Genomic DNA, 15,391 nt, shown 5'->3' with positions numbered 1-15,391 from the left:
ATAGTTACAACATATTTTTCTAGGGTCCATAGGCTGTTAGGGAAAGACATGCCATGTTACAGCAACCATGGGAACGGTGGTTAAAAGTCATGGTGACTCATTATTTTGTTTTCCGGAACATGTGTTACATAACATTTTTGCTGGGGCACTGACTTAAAATAAAGTGGCACGAATACTATGTACAGGGTTTTTATATTACGGGGTCATTTATTTGACCATGAAGAACAAATGTAAATACTGGGTGACTGACAAAGGACAGACTCTGACTTTATTCTGTGTTATTATTTTAAAGTCAAAAGCAATGGTGTGCACACGTAACACATATTGTATGCGAGCGTGTACAGCCATGCACATCGGCTTGCTAACTTAGTTAATAATACAAATAATTTTCTATCCAGTTCTTTGATTTCTGTTGATCTGGTCTCAAAGATGACAAAGAATTATTGATGGTTCTCAAGCTTGTCACAAGTCTGGGTTACAGTCACAGTACTCTCGACTACAGCAGACCACACCTTTGACATCACTTGTTAGTTCAGCCCAGCTCACCAGTTCTACTCTAGATAGTCAGAAGGGGAAATTAATGGGTTTCACATACTGTGGAGGCTCTGGGGAGGTGGAAATCTTTGTGCATGAGGATCTCAGGAGAGAAAAAAGTGGTGTCATTTTATTCTATAGCTTGTAACACCTGTGATATTGCTAAAACAAAGAGCAGATACATATGTCTATATACATAGCAAAGTAATGATCTAAAGCAAGCGGCAAACATTGCTATGATATGCCCACTAAGTCTTTGTGTTTTGAATTATGACTGCATCATAGCAGAGACTCGCAGTAAACGCTAATAATCAATACGTCTTAAATTAAAAACAAAACAAAAACAGTTTGTGATATTGTTAACACAAACGTAGCTGTGGCACAGTAATTTAGTATAAACAGACAGCAGCTTTATGGCTTAGAAGACGAAAGTCACATTGGACAAAAGTGCTGAAAGCATGTTAAGAGCTTGTACTTAAAACATTATCTCTAGTAAGAGGTTAGTGTGCATAAGCATCATGTTACTTTAGATCTTGCCAAATGCACTTTCAGTTGCATGGTATGAAGACAAATGCTATGCATTTTAAATAGGATCAAGATAAATCGGCAACATAAAAGCATACTATTGAAAACTTACTTTCTCTTCTTTTTTAAATCATTATTCTGGGATTGTGTAAGCTCCTGGAAAGAGGGGGGAAAAGGAAATTGTGATTTAAATTGTCATTGTATGAGCATTTTTTAATTATACATTAAAGAATGACTAAGTCTGTGCCAACAGAGTTTTGTGGCTTCACTAGAAATCACTGTTAGTGGGGCAGTTCCCCTCAGGATGTTACAAATTGCTAATATTAGTCATTTCATTAAGAAAAATGTTCTTCCCCTTTTAGTTAAATAATTTATTATCTAAAACAAACTTTTTTTCTACATTGTATAACCATTCTCTGAAAATGTATCCTTTTTTATCGTTACCAAAATATATAGCATTCCATGTAAACAAACAAGCAAAGTGTCTAATCAGTTCAGAGTAGACTTAGCTGGGCTTCACTGTCCAGATGGTTGGCACTTGGCGTTTTGTTAACATTTATCCTTTCAGGTGGTAATAAAAAAGAAAATAACAGTCCATTTTCTATGTGAGTATCTGATTTAGTTTCTTCAATTTGTTCCCCAGGCAAACTACTTTCATGTTGCATTGCACAGTTTTAGGAGTTGCAGTTTTCACAAGGAAAATAAATAAATATTTGTTTATGTTTGCTGTATTGGAAATGAACCAGTGAGATATATAATATCTGCCTTAATCTGTTACATTTGTTTCAGTGTGCCAAGTTCTTTAATCTATGCATTACTTTGAAGTAGGATCCCCTAACTGAGAACATGAGCTTGTAATGTATTCATTGCTTTAACTGTGTAACTCAAGACCTCTGTGAAGTATAAATATGCATTCAATCATTTTCTTAAAAATCTGTTAGTGCCCAAGGTGCACAGTTTACTTTGTAGGGAATGATCATATTGAATCCTGCACAATGTATGTGTAATCTGCCTTTTCTGAGTAAAGACATTAGTGATTTCAAGTGTTCTTGATCTGGGAGATACCCACCATTGAAATGGATCTCTCGGAGCCACGCCATTTGGTCTCTTCGGGGAACACAGCTGGGCTGCAGGGCCTGCTGGGAATGGTGTATTCCTGGGTGTCTTGGGGATCCTGGACAGGCTCATACAAGCTGTCCATAGAGCCCTCCTGCAAACACACCAAAGAGAGTCTCTGAGCAATCATTTCCTAAATCAGTATTAGACCAGTGCATTGGTCCACACACATACACACTGCTTGCTATGCGAGTTCTTAATTCAGGAAGTTTGGGATTTAAAACTACGGTTCCATCCAGAATAACAGTACAGTGCATAGATCTATGTTTTGAATTACTATTCTTTGTGCCCATAACAATCACTTTCTGGATATGTGTTGGGTAATAACCGGGAAAAGGGTAAAGGACAAACGTTGGTTGTTGTTTTACGTGTTATTAAAAGGAATCCGTTAATTTCTTTTGTAGCAAAAGGGACTTCAAAACATTATCAGCTGAAAGTTAATTTTACATTTTTCCACAGACTGTTCGTTCGAAGTTCAAGCAATGTTCAAGCATAGATATACAGTCACATCCTTCCTGTTATGAATCTAAAATGAATCTGGTTATCTGGTTAAAATCTGGTTTTAATATAATCTAAAAAGAAAGGAAACAAAAAAAAAAAAAGAAATGCACAGATAGTTTACGATACGTCAGAAAACATGCACAGGTCTTCAGCCCACTCCTTATTTATTGAGAATTAAATGAGCTCTTAACTATGCCAAGAACGAATAACAACAACAACCGTCACCAGGGTTTAGTGTAATATTTGTTTTAATAAAGAACAAAACTAATTATTTTTACAAACAGATTCTACTGCATGATAGTCAAATGAGGAATCTGTTTCTACATGAATGGGGTCCAATATATTTCACTTGAAATTAATCAAAACAGCTTCCAAACAACGGCTAAGCTCTGTTTTCATCATATCAGTCTATCAGTCCTGTACATTGTCTACAAACAGCCTGCAATCAAGAGAGGGCCACAGCCTGTGGTGAGAGATTGACTGTTGCCCTGTGTGCCATTATTTTATTCTAAGCATATATTTACCACAATATATTCTGGTGATGCACGATCTTTTATAATGAGCTTGGAGGTTTGTGTCAGTAATCCTTCCAATACTCTGAACATTGGTGGAAGGGACCAGCAGAAACATTTGTGCCATTATCATTTCACCTTGTTATTTTCACAAACGACTTTAAATGCCATAGTTTCATATCCTTTGCCTGATGTGATAGAGAACCAGAAGGACTAACTTAACTAACTAAACACACTAAGAAAAAATAAGCATATAAAGTATAATTGTAATACATCAATTTCGAACAGCTGTATTGTTTTTAGTATGCAACATCAATTTATTTTCCACAGGACACTTTTGTAGTGACCTGAAACAGTTGACAGTCTACAACGTGTTATTTAGTTATACACATATGCATTCAATGAAAGAAAACAATTTCCAATAACATAAACAGAGACTTTTTGTACAAATCCCAGTGCAGTCTACATGCTGCATGTTTCCCATCCATTCCCATTGAAGTTAATCACTTCATCCTAAAAACCAGACGCTAGATGCATTGGGCATAGAAGAGAGGGTTAAACACGACAGGTTCAACTTACCAGGGAAAAACAGAAGAGGTTCATTTTGAAGAATCTCTCCCCCGAAGCTGTCAACAATAACGCAGCGCTGGAGTCCGAGTGCCACAGAGCCGCCGTCCTGTCAGCTGTCTGCTGGGGCCAGATTAATAGAAGACAAAATCCCGTCAGTAATCCAATAGATATAGAGAGCCGTTACTACACAGATTTTCCACACAAACAGTTTCAGAATTAGATGCCTGCATGTCTTGCAGGGAATGGAAACAATGAAACCGTGATTTGTGTTGTGCATTTTACACAAAACAATTGCCATGCTTGGCTCATATATAGATCATAGATTATTCTTTGACACATCAAGTTACAATATGAATATTTTAAACCATTAATTCGATGTTGACAAATCATCTGACATTGTTTTTAAAAATAATGAATTAATTGGCTGCCAAATCTATACATTTATTTGTTTAAATAAATAAAAAACAACTAAGGTAGTACATTGCCTTTTGGCAGCATGATAATTGGATGGTTTGTGCCACAGGAACATGGCAACACCTTCCGTAAAAGTGCCCTGTTGGTGATTCAAAAATGATGAAATGAAGGTTGAATTCCAATCACCTATTTTGCTCTTATGCACACCAACACTCTTTCTAAAGAGTTTAACACAAATATATGAAGCATGTGCTTTAATTACCATACTATGTTACCATTAATATTTTTGTGTGTATATCTTCAGCCATGACTAGAATACCATGACAATAGTGTGATTATTGTCTTTGTTTACTTAATTGGTAAGTCAATCTTGTGTGCAAGCCACATCGTGTAGGTTGCATAATGTTGATGCAGTTCAAATACCGACTGAAAGGAGGCACAGTGGTACTTTTTTCCAGTATTTTTTCACATTGAATTTGTACCCTCATATTGGCGTTTTAAAATCCCCAAGGCTTGAGCTATTACACATTATGTAGGCATTTACTGCAACCTGTATTTCTTGATAACTGCAGCAGCAGGATTGACTTGTGGAGGCTAAAAGCATGTCATTTAAAACAGACATGTTTGATGGTTGCGATTGAACAACCTCAACACTCCATTCATGTGCTATCGATAAATCCCATCACTTCTTAGTCTTTTTCATTAAGACATTAAGCCATTTCATAAAAGTCATATCCTCTGTATCCATCGTTCTTGATTGCTTTGCAGTTATTAACAGTCACCCTGGATTTCAACTGTGAAGCTCTAGATTGGTTTGACAAACATAGGCTTAGCCTCTTGAATTAATGCTACAGGCACTGAAAATTCAGCAGACATTCACAGAACTCGGGACACGTGGCTCATCTGTAAGGGATCTATAATAACATAATAAGGGATGGCATGAATAGACTGAGTGCTCTTATCTCAGTGGTTACCACCAGATTTCACCCTGTCTGTTAGTGGTACATCAATGCCACTGACCCACACCTTCAGCGAGATATAATTCACATTGCCATTGTGTGTGTGAGAGGCTGGTATTGAATGCTGTACATGAAGAATGTCAAAGGTCACCTGTTATAACACCGGAAGAGAAAGAACTGATGAGGATATCTCAAGAGAAACTATTTTATGTTCCATTATCTGTGTGAAATGGCTTCAGCTATACATCTTATCATGTCCAAAGAAGTAGCTAATGTGATACGGACTTCGCTGTAGCTTTACTACATACAGAAGTAGGTCAAGGCTTAGAGACTCAAACTGGCAGGCTCTTATCTATGCTGTTATCAAATGACCCATAGCAGCCACGGCCTTCCTACAGGACAGGGAACTTTTTAAACGGGTCGGTTTTATCTTTTGCAGCTAGAAAAAGCAGATGCTGACAAAACTTTTCTGTCCTGTTGCCTTCTCTGTTTTGTAGTTGTGTATTAAAATCTCTCAATCTTCTCCTGTGTGGGTGCTTTTGTCATTCTAATTTGGTTCACAAAGAGCTTAAACCCATTATAGCTGTTCTTGCTCTGGAGTTCCCTACAGAGTACCTGGAAAGACTTATTGTTTTAACATACAGTAGTTGGCTGTAGGATAGGTGAAGGCGGTCGATCTGTTAAGCCAGTTGATACTGGCTCTGACTGTTAAATCCCTCCAGAGTTACTAAATGAGTAGACAGCAATGGGACATGTATACATGTATTTTCTGCAAAAACAAATTACCCTTTTTTGACACAGTATCTAGTGATGTATTTGTTTTTCATTTTTGTAGATTACATGTGTGTTACATTATAAGATGTGCATGCAGATTTGGGGGCAATGTAGGTATGGAATGGCACATTCAAAATAAATAAATAAATGTCATATGCAATGATGGTAGTGGTAGCCTATGTGGAGGTGGTCTGAAGGCAGGAGTTATTTTTGACATCTGTAAATCCTAAATCCCTTTTCTATCTCTTAACGTAATCAGAAAACGGAAAATAAATGCAAGCAGATTAATACACATCTGACCCATATTCCCATATTTGATTAAGATGATGAACAACACTGGGTTGAATCCCCCCAGTAGAAAAAACTATTTCGGAAAATGCATTTAAATATTGACTCTGTGCTTTAAGGAAATCAATGGATCTCAGGGTGAAAAAATACTTTGGACATAAAAACATTTCTCTCAATTTCACATCTAAAAAGACATATTTACGCTTCTTCATATCAGGCACCTTCAAAGACAATCTTTATTCATGATATTTACAAGGTTTAAATATATATAGTTAAGCTGATGTTGCACATTATATAATTGCAATGTTGATTGAACCAGCACCCTTTAATTATGCTTATTGTGTAGTATTTCTATGGCTCGGACACATGATAGTGGTTTTGTTCAGGAAATGAAAGGTTATTTTTTGTTGTTATAATTACTCGAGGACTTCAGACATTTTTGGTAAATGCAGTGGGCAGGAATTTGTATGCCCTGGTATTACTTTGGAAGGCATTGCTGGACTATCATTTAGCCGTTAATAATGTTTTGGTATAGCTCTGTATTGAATGAGGGAATTCGAAGCTCATAGGAGTTGTGAGATTGTGTTTCCCTCCCAGAGTAGGAGGACTGAATATTAACAAGGAAGCTTGTGAAATTTGATATAGCTTTACTTCCATTCTCATGTTGTATACAAAATCATCAAGTGCCATGGCTGAACAAACACCAAATAGATGAATACTCATATTGCATCACAGATTGAAAAAATATAATAATTTTCTGCTTCCTTTGCTACTTTTGTCCAGTATTGTAGTTAATGTAATAAACTCATTCATAGCTTTCAATGCAGTATACTTTGGAAACAGTTTGTTTGCTGTGGCATGTTCAAGGGATCTTCTAATGCCCATATAACAATACATCTCACATCACATGAATAGTAATGTCTCCTGAAACTCTTATTAATTACTTTTATGATCATATTTCCTTGTGAAAAGTGTATAGCTGAACATTGGAGACTTCTGAGATTACCATTTCACAATTTCCAAATCAAGGACTTGTTTAAGGAATGGGTCTTGCGGTTGGGATTTCTTGACAAACCTGATCAGCCCAGTGAGAAAAGTCTCCTTAAAAGATGTCACATTTAACAACGTTTAGTGTTGAACTGAAACGTTCACCAGCTGTTAATCTATAACTCGCTCAAATTACACACCAGCTTTCATGATACAATCCTCTGGGCTCTGTTTTACAAGGCTACTTGAAATAGACTTCTCACTTGCCAGCAACACATAGCGGCACATAATAGACTGTGTATGATGTCAGGTAATATCTGTTCATTACAGCAATCTGTGCAGACAAATGCTAATCCAAGTTAACACCTCCCCCTATCTTGGGTATCCTCTGTGTAAGTGTGTCATGTTGTTAAATAAAGTATACTGTCTTTTCCTCACATCATCCAAACTGGAGTATGGTTGTTGCACTGAGAATGTTCACCTGGATTCTTACAGATCTGAAGGGATCTCAGAGTTCCAAAATGGATCAACTCTCCATCAGAACTGCTGTAAATAAAATTAAAAGTAAATCTCAGACAAAACACAGAGAAGCCTAAAAACTCTCCCTAATCTCCCACAGCTTCTGTAGTGCATGTGCATTTGCTGGCATTTCTTGTTCGTCCAAAGTTTTGCACTGAGCTTCTTCAACACTTCCATCTTTCCCATCACTCCCCAGCCCAGTCCCACACTGCCCTCCCAGGCCTCGGAGATTAAGATAATCCTACCAGCCGAGATTCATACACCTGTGTCAAATCATTTCAGAAATGCAGACTGGCAGATGCCATGGCAGATGCATTGCTGACGTATGCAAAGCTCTCTCTGGAAGAAGATTATTAATCAGATTCGTCATGTGCCTCTTAGCATTAATTCATAAACATCAAAGCAGCAGGAGAGCTTGTTGTCAGTAATGGTCAATCAGTCAAAATGGGATTGCGCTTTTAGGGTGTGCAAGAACACGGAAAATCTCCATTCAAAAAGAGGAGAGGCAGTCTCAAGCAGTCAGGCCTGTACCGTTCTCTTGGTGTCCCACACATGCACTCACCCACTTATCGAGAACACGAGCCAGTTGAGCGTCTTTGTGACTGAAGCTCCTGTCATTCGTGCCCCAATAATGACCCCTCTTTCAAAGCCACTCAGATCCTTTCCTCTTGCCATCTTGATACAAAATTGAGGTCAGCTGGGCCTGCTGAGCATTTTTATACACGCCATAGAGCATGATATGATGTTAATTGCTTAATTGTATCATGCAGTACACCTGTTTGGAGGCAACTGCATTCGTTATGTTCCTCCACTCATTTATTTAGGTTTTTCCTTTAATTTGTCACCCGTCTAAAGATACATAGGTAAACATTTTAAATAATGCAAGACTACATCATGAAAGACTGGAAACGTAATAAGCTCAGAATGCAACCATTACATTCAGTTTTTATTGTGATGGTACAAAAGAATGTGTTGGAATGCAAATAGAATGCTTAACAATTCAGAAAATACAGGGCAGAGTATCATGGAAATCTGAATGCAATGTAAAGTGCTAATCATGTAAATAAGTTGATGCAATTGAGTAGGGTCCCGCTGCTTGGCTTCGTGCTTAGCTCTTCATAAGGATACATCATTCAGCAGAATTAGATAGGTTAGCTTATTTGATCAGCTAACTCTAACCCTAACCTACTCTGCTAGATTTTGTTAAAGCATAGGGATGACATCTAGTGCCTGTTCTGTCTTTCAACATGAACATTATATATATGTTTAGACACTTTTTACAGTAAATCTGCTCATTAACCATTTTTTGTAGACCCCGCTGTGTTCTTAAAAAGGTGTTAAAGGGTACAGTGGTTCATAAAAAAACATTGAGACAACATTGTCCGTCTGTGCATTGTCTGGATGTTTTGCAGATGGCAGGAGCAAGCTTGTGCAGTTGAGCAGTGGTTACTGTATCTGTCTTGCAGCCCTGGGTGGTGGAGAGCCACACAGATTTCCACGAAAATTACATAACTACAGTTAATCAAGAAGTCACCAGCTTATCATTCATAGACCCATTTCTAAAAAGTGATTCCCCATTCAGAATAGAAGACAGAGAGGTTAACTGGTTGGACTGCCCTCCCACAGGAGAGAGGCAGAGTTCAGGGGTGGTCTTCTCAGTTGCATAGGTCAGTACTGCAGCATGTCACTGTATCGTCTGGGATGCACATTTCATCGCATGTCCGAGTAGTGTTAGTGCCTAAGGAAAAGGACAAATAGAAACATGAGGATCTGGAAAGTGAAACCTAAGATGTTTAATATGTTATGAATGTAATATGTAATACTTAAATTTAAAAATAAAGAAATCACAAAACATAATAAGGAACAAGAAACATCTGTTGTTGTGACCTATATATTCAAATTCTGATGTAGTGGATGCAATTTGGTAACACACTCCATTTTCTGTTCTCCATCCCATCATCCCAGCAAGATTATATCAATTCTATGGGGGTGTAAAATGATCAGAACTCCGCTAATGGCTCATTTAAGATCAACAGTATTCACGTATGTGTGTATTTTTAAATGTTTGCCCTCAAGGTATGGTTTCATATCAGAACACAACTGCAGAGGTTGAAAAACAAAGATCTTATCTAATTTCCTTTGAGAACGTCTCTTCTGGTAACTAGTTGCTGTCTGAAATATACCTCGTCAGCTGTTTTTAACTTTCAGTTGTATCAATCCCACTGCCTGCTTTGACCCCCTGCTTTTCATTTATACTGAAGGGTGTACTGTTGTGTATTATTATAAAAGAAGCTCAACATGGACTAATGTTCTCACAAGCCTCAAGCCTTTATTCTTTTAGGGAGTAAACAGCTTTAAGCTTTTAAGCTTTGCTTACCTGAGACCACCTTCTTGCAGAACTTGCTGGTGTCTGGACAAATAGTTGCAGCCATACAGTTAGGATCATCCCTACATGTGTTACACTTCAGTGCCACCACTGTGAATCAAGACATTGAGTCAGTCCTTTTTGGGGTTATGTACAGGCTGTTTATATTACATTGACAAAATCTCCCCTTTTCAGCAATCAGAAACTCCCTCACCAACAATTAGTAGATAAGTTCATAAAATGTATAAATAAATAAATACAATCCTTTAATCCATTATTCTTTCTTCAAATGCATTTTGTAAAGTCCTGTTTGTAGTATTGTTTCTATTGCACTCTTTCAGTGAAAAAGCCGGGTAAAACAAAACTAAATGCTAAATCGAATAATTAATTGCAAATTTAACCTGGCACTTTATATTTAGATACACACACACTCAAACTCAGAAGTAATACAGCACATTAGTGTTAAGTTTATTCCATTGTTTTGGTACCTTCCTTTCTATATTAAATGCTCTTAAGATAAGATGACGTATTTTCACTCACCTTGTGTGGTACAGAACAGCACCACCAGAAGGGTACACAGGACAATCCTCATGATTAAAGTCTGGTGTGGAGGGCTGATGATACAAGAGCAGTCAAGAAGTGGAGAATGCTTTTCCTTTACTCTGTCACGGTCAGAAATACTGTTCTTGAGGACCTCGTCACAACCATAGGCAATATTACAGCCAATCAGATGCGACCGTGATCTTTCCTGATTGGTTAATTCAGGCCTCAGGTATTTGAGCATGACGAGGTATTCCAGCAACCAACACCGGCTACTCCTTCCCAGCAGAGTTGCTATAACCTGGGATACTTTTGCCACGTCTTCATGCTCATCATGCAACAGTTGTATCATACAAGTCTCTCATGTAAGATAGCACACAGAAATGCATATATTTAATAAGCAGAACGATAACATTTTGTACAGGTACAGCCATGCATTGGTTAAACTGCATTCATGACCCAGGTTATGTTTTTTTTTTTTTTTGCCACTCTCACAGTCAATTACTAAACTGGTTTGACTTGATCTAACACATTCCAGATCTGTTTAAAGGAACTACACTTAACATCTTGACGTTGGCCATGACACACGCCTAACAAGTCTTGCAAAGTAAATTTTCTGTGAAATGACTCTGACAAAGCTCTTTGGTTCCAATAATATGTAATCTCTGATGCTTTAAAAAGTAGAACACCAACCCATTTAAACTTATAAAGCTACACTGATCATACTTTTTATAAAACAAGATATACGTAACATAAACAAGCAAGTCCTCAATATGGAATTTGTGCAGTGAATGTAAGTGGCAACATGTCATATATAGCCAGTACCAGTCAAAAAGAATACACCTCCTTGAAACCATTTTTCTTTGTATGATTATCTATGTTTTAAAAAAATAAACTTGTCTGTAAACACTTAATTTTCATTATATGATGCATGTACTTATATAACCTGATAATCATTTTTAAATGAAAATGTAAATCTTGTCAATTAAATGGTCACCTAAAGAAAGGGGATTTCAGTCTGAAGCCCGAGTCAATTAACAGTCTGAAATGTGTATAACACGTTGTTAAATCACTGGCCTAAGTATAAAAGTATCCTTGCTATATGTTCTCTGAGTCAACTAGAATGGTACCAATTGTTGTTTACAGGTGACGGTCCATGATTATTATAAATGTAGGTAGCATAGGCACAAGTTTGTCATTCCTGAATGTAAGGGAGCAGAAAGTGGCAAAAACATTCTGTTAAGCAGAGAAAAAAGACTTTAATGACTTTAAGAAATGTAGGTCAATCTTAAAGACTTTGCAAGTGTCTGTAACTGCTGTGGCCAAAACCAGCTAACAATTTGAAGAAACTGGCACTTATGAGGACCGCACCAAGTCAGGCAGGCCAAGGGTTATCTCAGAATCAGAGAACAAGTTCATTCAAATCACAAGTCTGTGAAAATGGTGATTAACTGCCCCTGAAATACAGGCTACTAGAAGTACAGATGTTTTAACATCAACTGTTCAGAGGAGATTGCATGAAGCTGGCCTAACTGGAATAATTGATGCAAAGAAACAATTGTTAAAAGAGCAGAATAAGAGGAAGAGACTTGTAAACTGGACATTTGAGGAGTGAAAGTCGGTCTTGGACCAATGAGTAAAAATGTGGAATATTTGGGTCCAGCCGCCGAGTATTTGTAAGATGTACAGAGGGTAGAGGGTGAGCACATGAGCTCTGCAAGTGTGGTTCCTCCTAGGAGGCAGTGTCATGGTCTGAGGTTGCTTTGCTGATGACAGAGTTGATGATCTTTCCCAAGTCCATGGGCATGAGGCATGCCATTCCATAAGGATTACGGCTTGTTGGGCAGTCCTTCATTCAAGGACTGGCGAAGAAAGAAATCTATTGGCCTGGTATTTGAGAGAACAGTCAAAGCAAAGCTACCCACAAGTAACCTACATCTGTGGGAATTGCTACAGAAGAGCTGGGTAGACATGTGGGTACATATTCCTTTGCCAAATCTTATATATATATATATATATACACCGATCAGCTATAACATTATGAGCACTGACAGGTGAAGTGAATAACACTGATAATCTCGTTAGATAATCTGTCAGTGGGTGGGATATATTAGGCAGCAAGTGAACATTTTGTCCTCAAAGTTGATGTGTTAGAAGCAGGAAAAATGGGCAAGCGTAAGGATCTGAGCGACTTTGACAAGGGCCACATTGTGATGGCAAGACAACTGGATCAGAGCATCTCCAACACTGCAGCTCTTGTGGGGTGTTCCCGGTCTGCAGTGGTCAGTATCTATCAAAAGTGGTCCAAGGAAGGAGAAGCAGTGAACCGGCGACAGGGTCATGGGCGGCCAAGGCTCACTGATGCACGTGGGGAGCGAAGGCTGGCCCATGTGGTCCGATCCAATAGACGAGCTACTGTAGCTCAAATTGCTGAAAAAGTGAATGCTGGTTCTGATAGAAAGGTGTCAGAACACACAGTGCATCGCAGTTTGTTGCGTATGGGGCTGCGTAGCCGCAGACCAGTCAGGGTGCCCATGCTGACCCCTGTCCATGCTGACCACAGCACACCTTCAGAGGTCTAGTGGAGTCCATGCCTCGACGGGTCAGGGCTGTTTTGGCGACAAAAGTGGGACCTACACAATATTAAGCAGGTGATCATAATGTTATGGCTGATCGGTGTGTATATATATATATATATATATATAATTTTGCAAAGGCATATGTTAAGGAGACACAATCTCTTCAAAACTGCAAGCAAGAAAACTGAACCTTAAATGAACTTGAGTAAAACAAAAGTAATGTTGAACAGGTTTGTTAAAATTAAGAAAATGTAGAAAAGAAAAGTACATCAACAGATACTTGAAGAAACGTAAGTTGTCTTCCTTGGACAACAGGAACAGCATGAAAGGTAATCTACCCAATTGCCTGAAGAGAAAAGTATTTAATCAAGGCATACTACTAGTGCTCACTTATGGCTCTGAAACTCCAGAAGCATGGAAAGATGTATGCTTGGAAATACAAGAAGAGATAGAAAAATAAATGACTGGATGATGATATATAATATTTACTAATATTATCACAGGTGCAATTATAGTTTCTAAAAAATAAACCATTTTTTTATTTACATCTTCACAAAAAAAACTGTTCAGAATACAGACTAGTGGAATTCTAGTGGAAGTCATGCCGAGCATGTAAAGTGATACCTGTTTTTAAAAACTTAAAAAGCAGCTTGAGCTGGTTTTCACATAGGATTTTCAGTAGCCCAGGAATGTAGGCTTACTGTAACAATAGCCTGAACCCATCAGGCTAGGCAATCTTAAAACACAAAACAATAGGTGTGCTATGAGGAAGTATTATAATATCGACATTCATCAGTTCAATTCCCGTATTTAACCTAGAACAACACACTGTGAACACTACAGGGCAATTGTTGAATTCATGCCATAGGTTGAACCTTTATTTTTAGAATTCAGAAGACAAATGCTTTATCTTATACATCTTCTTGACGGTATCATTTAGTGTTTCACATTTACATTTGTTTAATGTTTTTTTTTTATTGTGTTGCATTCATTGCCTGCTTCACCACTGGATTTCAGTTACATTCAGTATGAGTTTATTTTCCTTTTGTTGTGAACTTGGGGTTACATATAAGTTAATTTATGAAATGCCTAACCCTGTTTATTAATGGTTTCCTCACAATGCTATAATTATTACCCACACAACAGGCAGACTCCCACCCTTACCCAACACCAAACCTTCAACCAAAAAGGGATTAAGAAATGAAGATTGTAAATTAAAGTGTTTACTTTTTGTAGTCTGTCATTGTTATGAAGTTTGAGTTCATCAAGGTTTAGATTACTACCTATTTTTTAGGCAATCAGATGGATTCAGTTGCACAATTGTACTGAGGTTAGTTAGAAGAAACGCAACCCTAACTAAAAGTTTACTAGGAAATGTGAACTTTACATCTAAGGCATACTTTGGTATTTTGGCATTTTAGCCTGATTGCTTTCTCACCCAGAGTCTGACAAATCATTCAAAACCTTTTTAATTCTGTGCATCTAGTTTGATGAAATGTGAATGTATCATTTCATTAGCATAGCACAATTGTATGGAAGTGAATGGTCGCAAATTGCTGACTCTCAAAAGCCGACGAATAGATCTAAATAATCCAAAAGAATAATATTGAAATGGTCAATGAGGACAAACATCAGATCACTCTACCTTTCAAACATGTGTATGAAACTGCCAAAAAAAAATTACATTTACGTTACTCATGTAACATGGCGAGGGCACTGTCCAAGTACGCCACCCTGTTGATTTGTTTAAGGGGTCAGTGTCCCCTAAATCTACTTCTGCAATACCTTCCCGGGATTTTTTAACCAGTTAAGTGGGCGCAGAAATGTAAGATTTAAGTCTTTATTTTCACAAAACAGCATATTTAAAAGAGGCATTCAGGTAAATACAGTCATACAAATACAATCAATAAAATGCAGAACAGAGCCCTACAATTAAGAGTCTTATACTCACAATCACACAAGTGAATTGCAGGGGAGAGAAGGAAAATAAACTAGCACACTCTAGAATAAAATACTTTATTTTGCGTGTTTCTTTAAAATACACCCTTTCTCCATAACACCACCAGTCAAATACATTATTTTTCTATTAAATGTCTCCTTAGTCTTAATGTCTTTATTTTAGTCTCTCCTCGTTTCCCTCACTCCTGCACTGCACCTCACACACACACAATGAATCACTCCAGGATTGCCATCCTGCAACAAACACAA

At 37.7% G+C, this 15,391-nt stretch overlaps 1 protein-coding gene across 2 annotated transcripts in view; it reads right to left on the bottom strand.

Annotated features, from left to right (window-relative positions):
- LOC136746794 (SAM domain-containing protein SAMSN-1) overlaps nucleotides 1-3,832 on the bottom strand; it is a 31,206-nt gene extending 27,374 nt beyond the window's left edge. For both annotated transcript variants that reach the window (XM_066699560.1, XM_066699561.1), the window contains exons 1-3: nucleotides 3,768-3,832; nucleotides 2,129-2,269; nucleotides 1,172-1,215 (exon numbers count right to left, since the gene is read on the bottom strand). In XM_066699560.1, coding sequence (XP_066555657.1) covers nucleotides 1,172-1,215; nucleotides 2,129-2,269; nucleotides 3,768-3,791 — 209 coding nt within the window. In that variant the 5' untranslated portion in view covers nucleotides 3,792-3,832. The remainder of the gene's footprint in view (nucleotides 1-1,171; nucleotides 1,216-2,128; nucleotides 2,270-3,767) is intronic.
- Between the last annotated feature and the right edge of the window lie 11,559 nt (nucleotides 3,833-15,391).

Source organism: Amia ocellicauda, chromosome 3 (genome assembly GCF_036373705.1).
Source record: "Amia ocellicauda isolate fAmiCal2 chromosome 3, fAmiCal2.hap1, whole genome shotgun sequence".
Lineage (NCBI taxonomy): Eukaryota > Metazoa > Chordata > Actinopteri > Amiiformes > Amiidae > Amia > Amia ocellicauda.
This window is presented reverse-complemented; position numbering and strand designations above follow the sequence as displayed.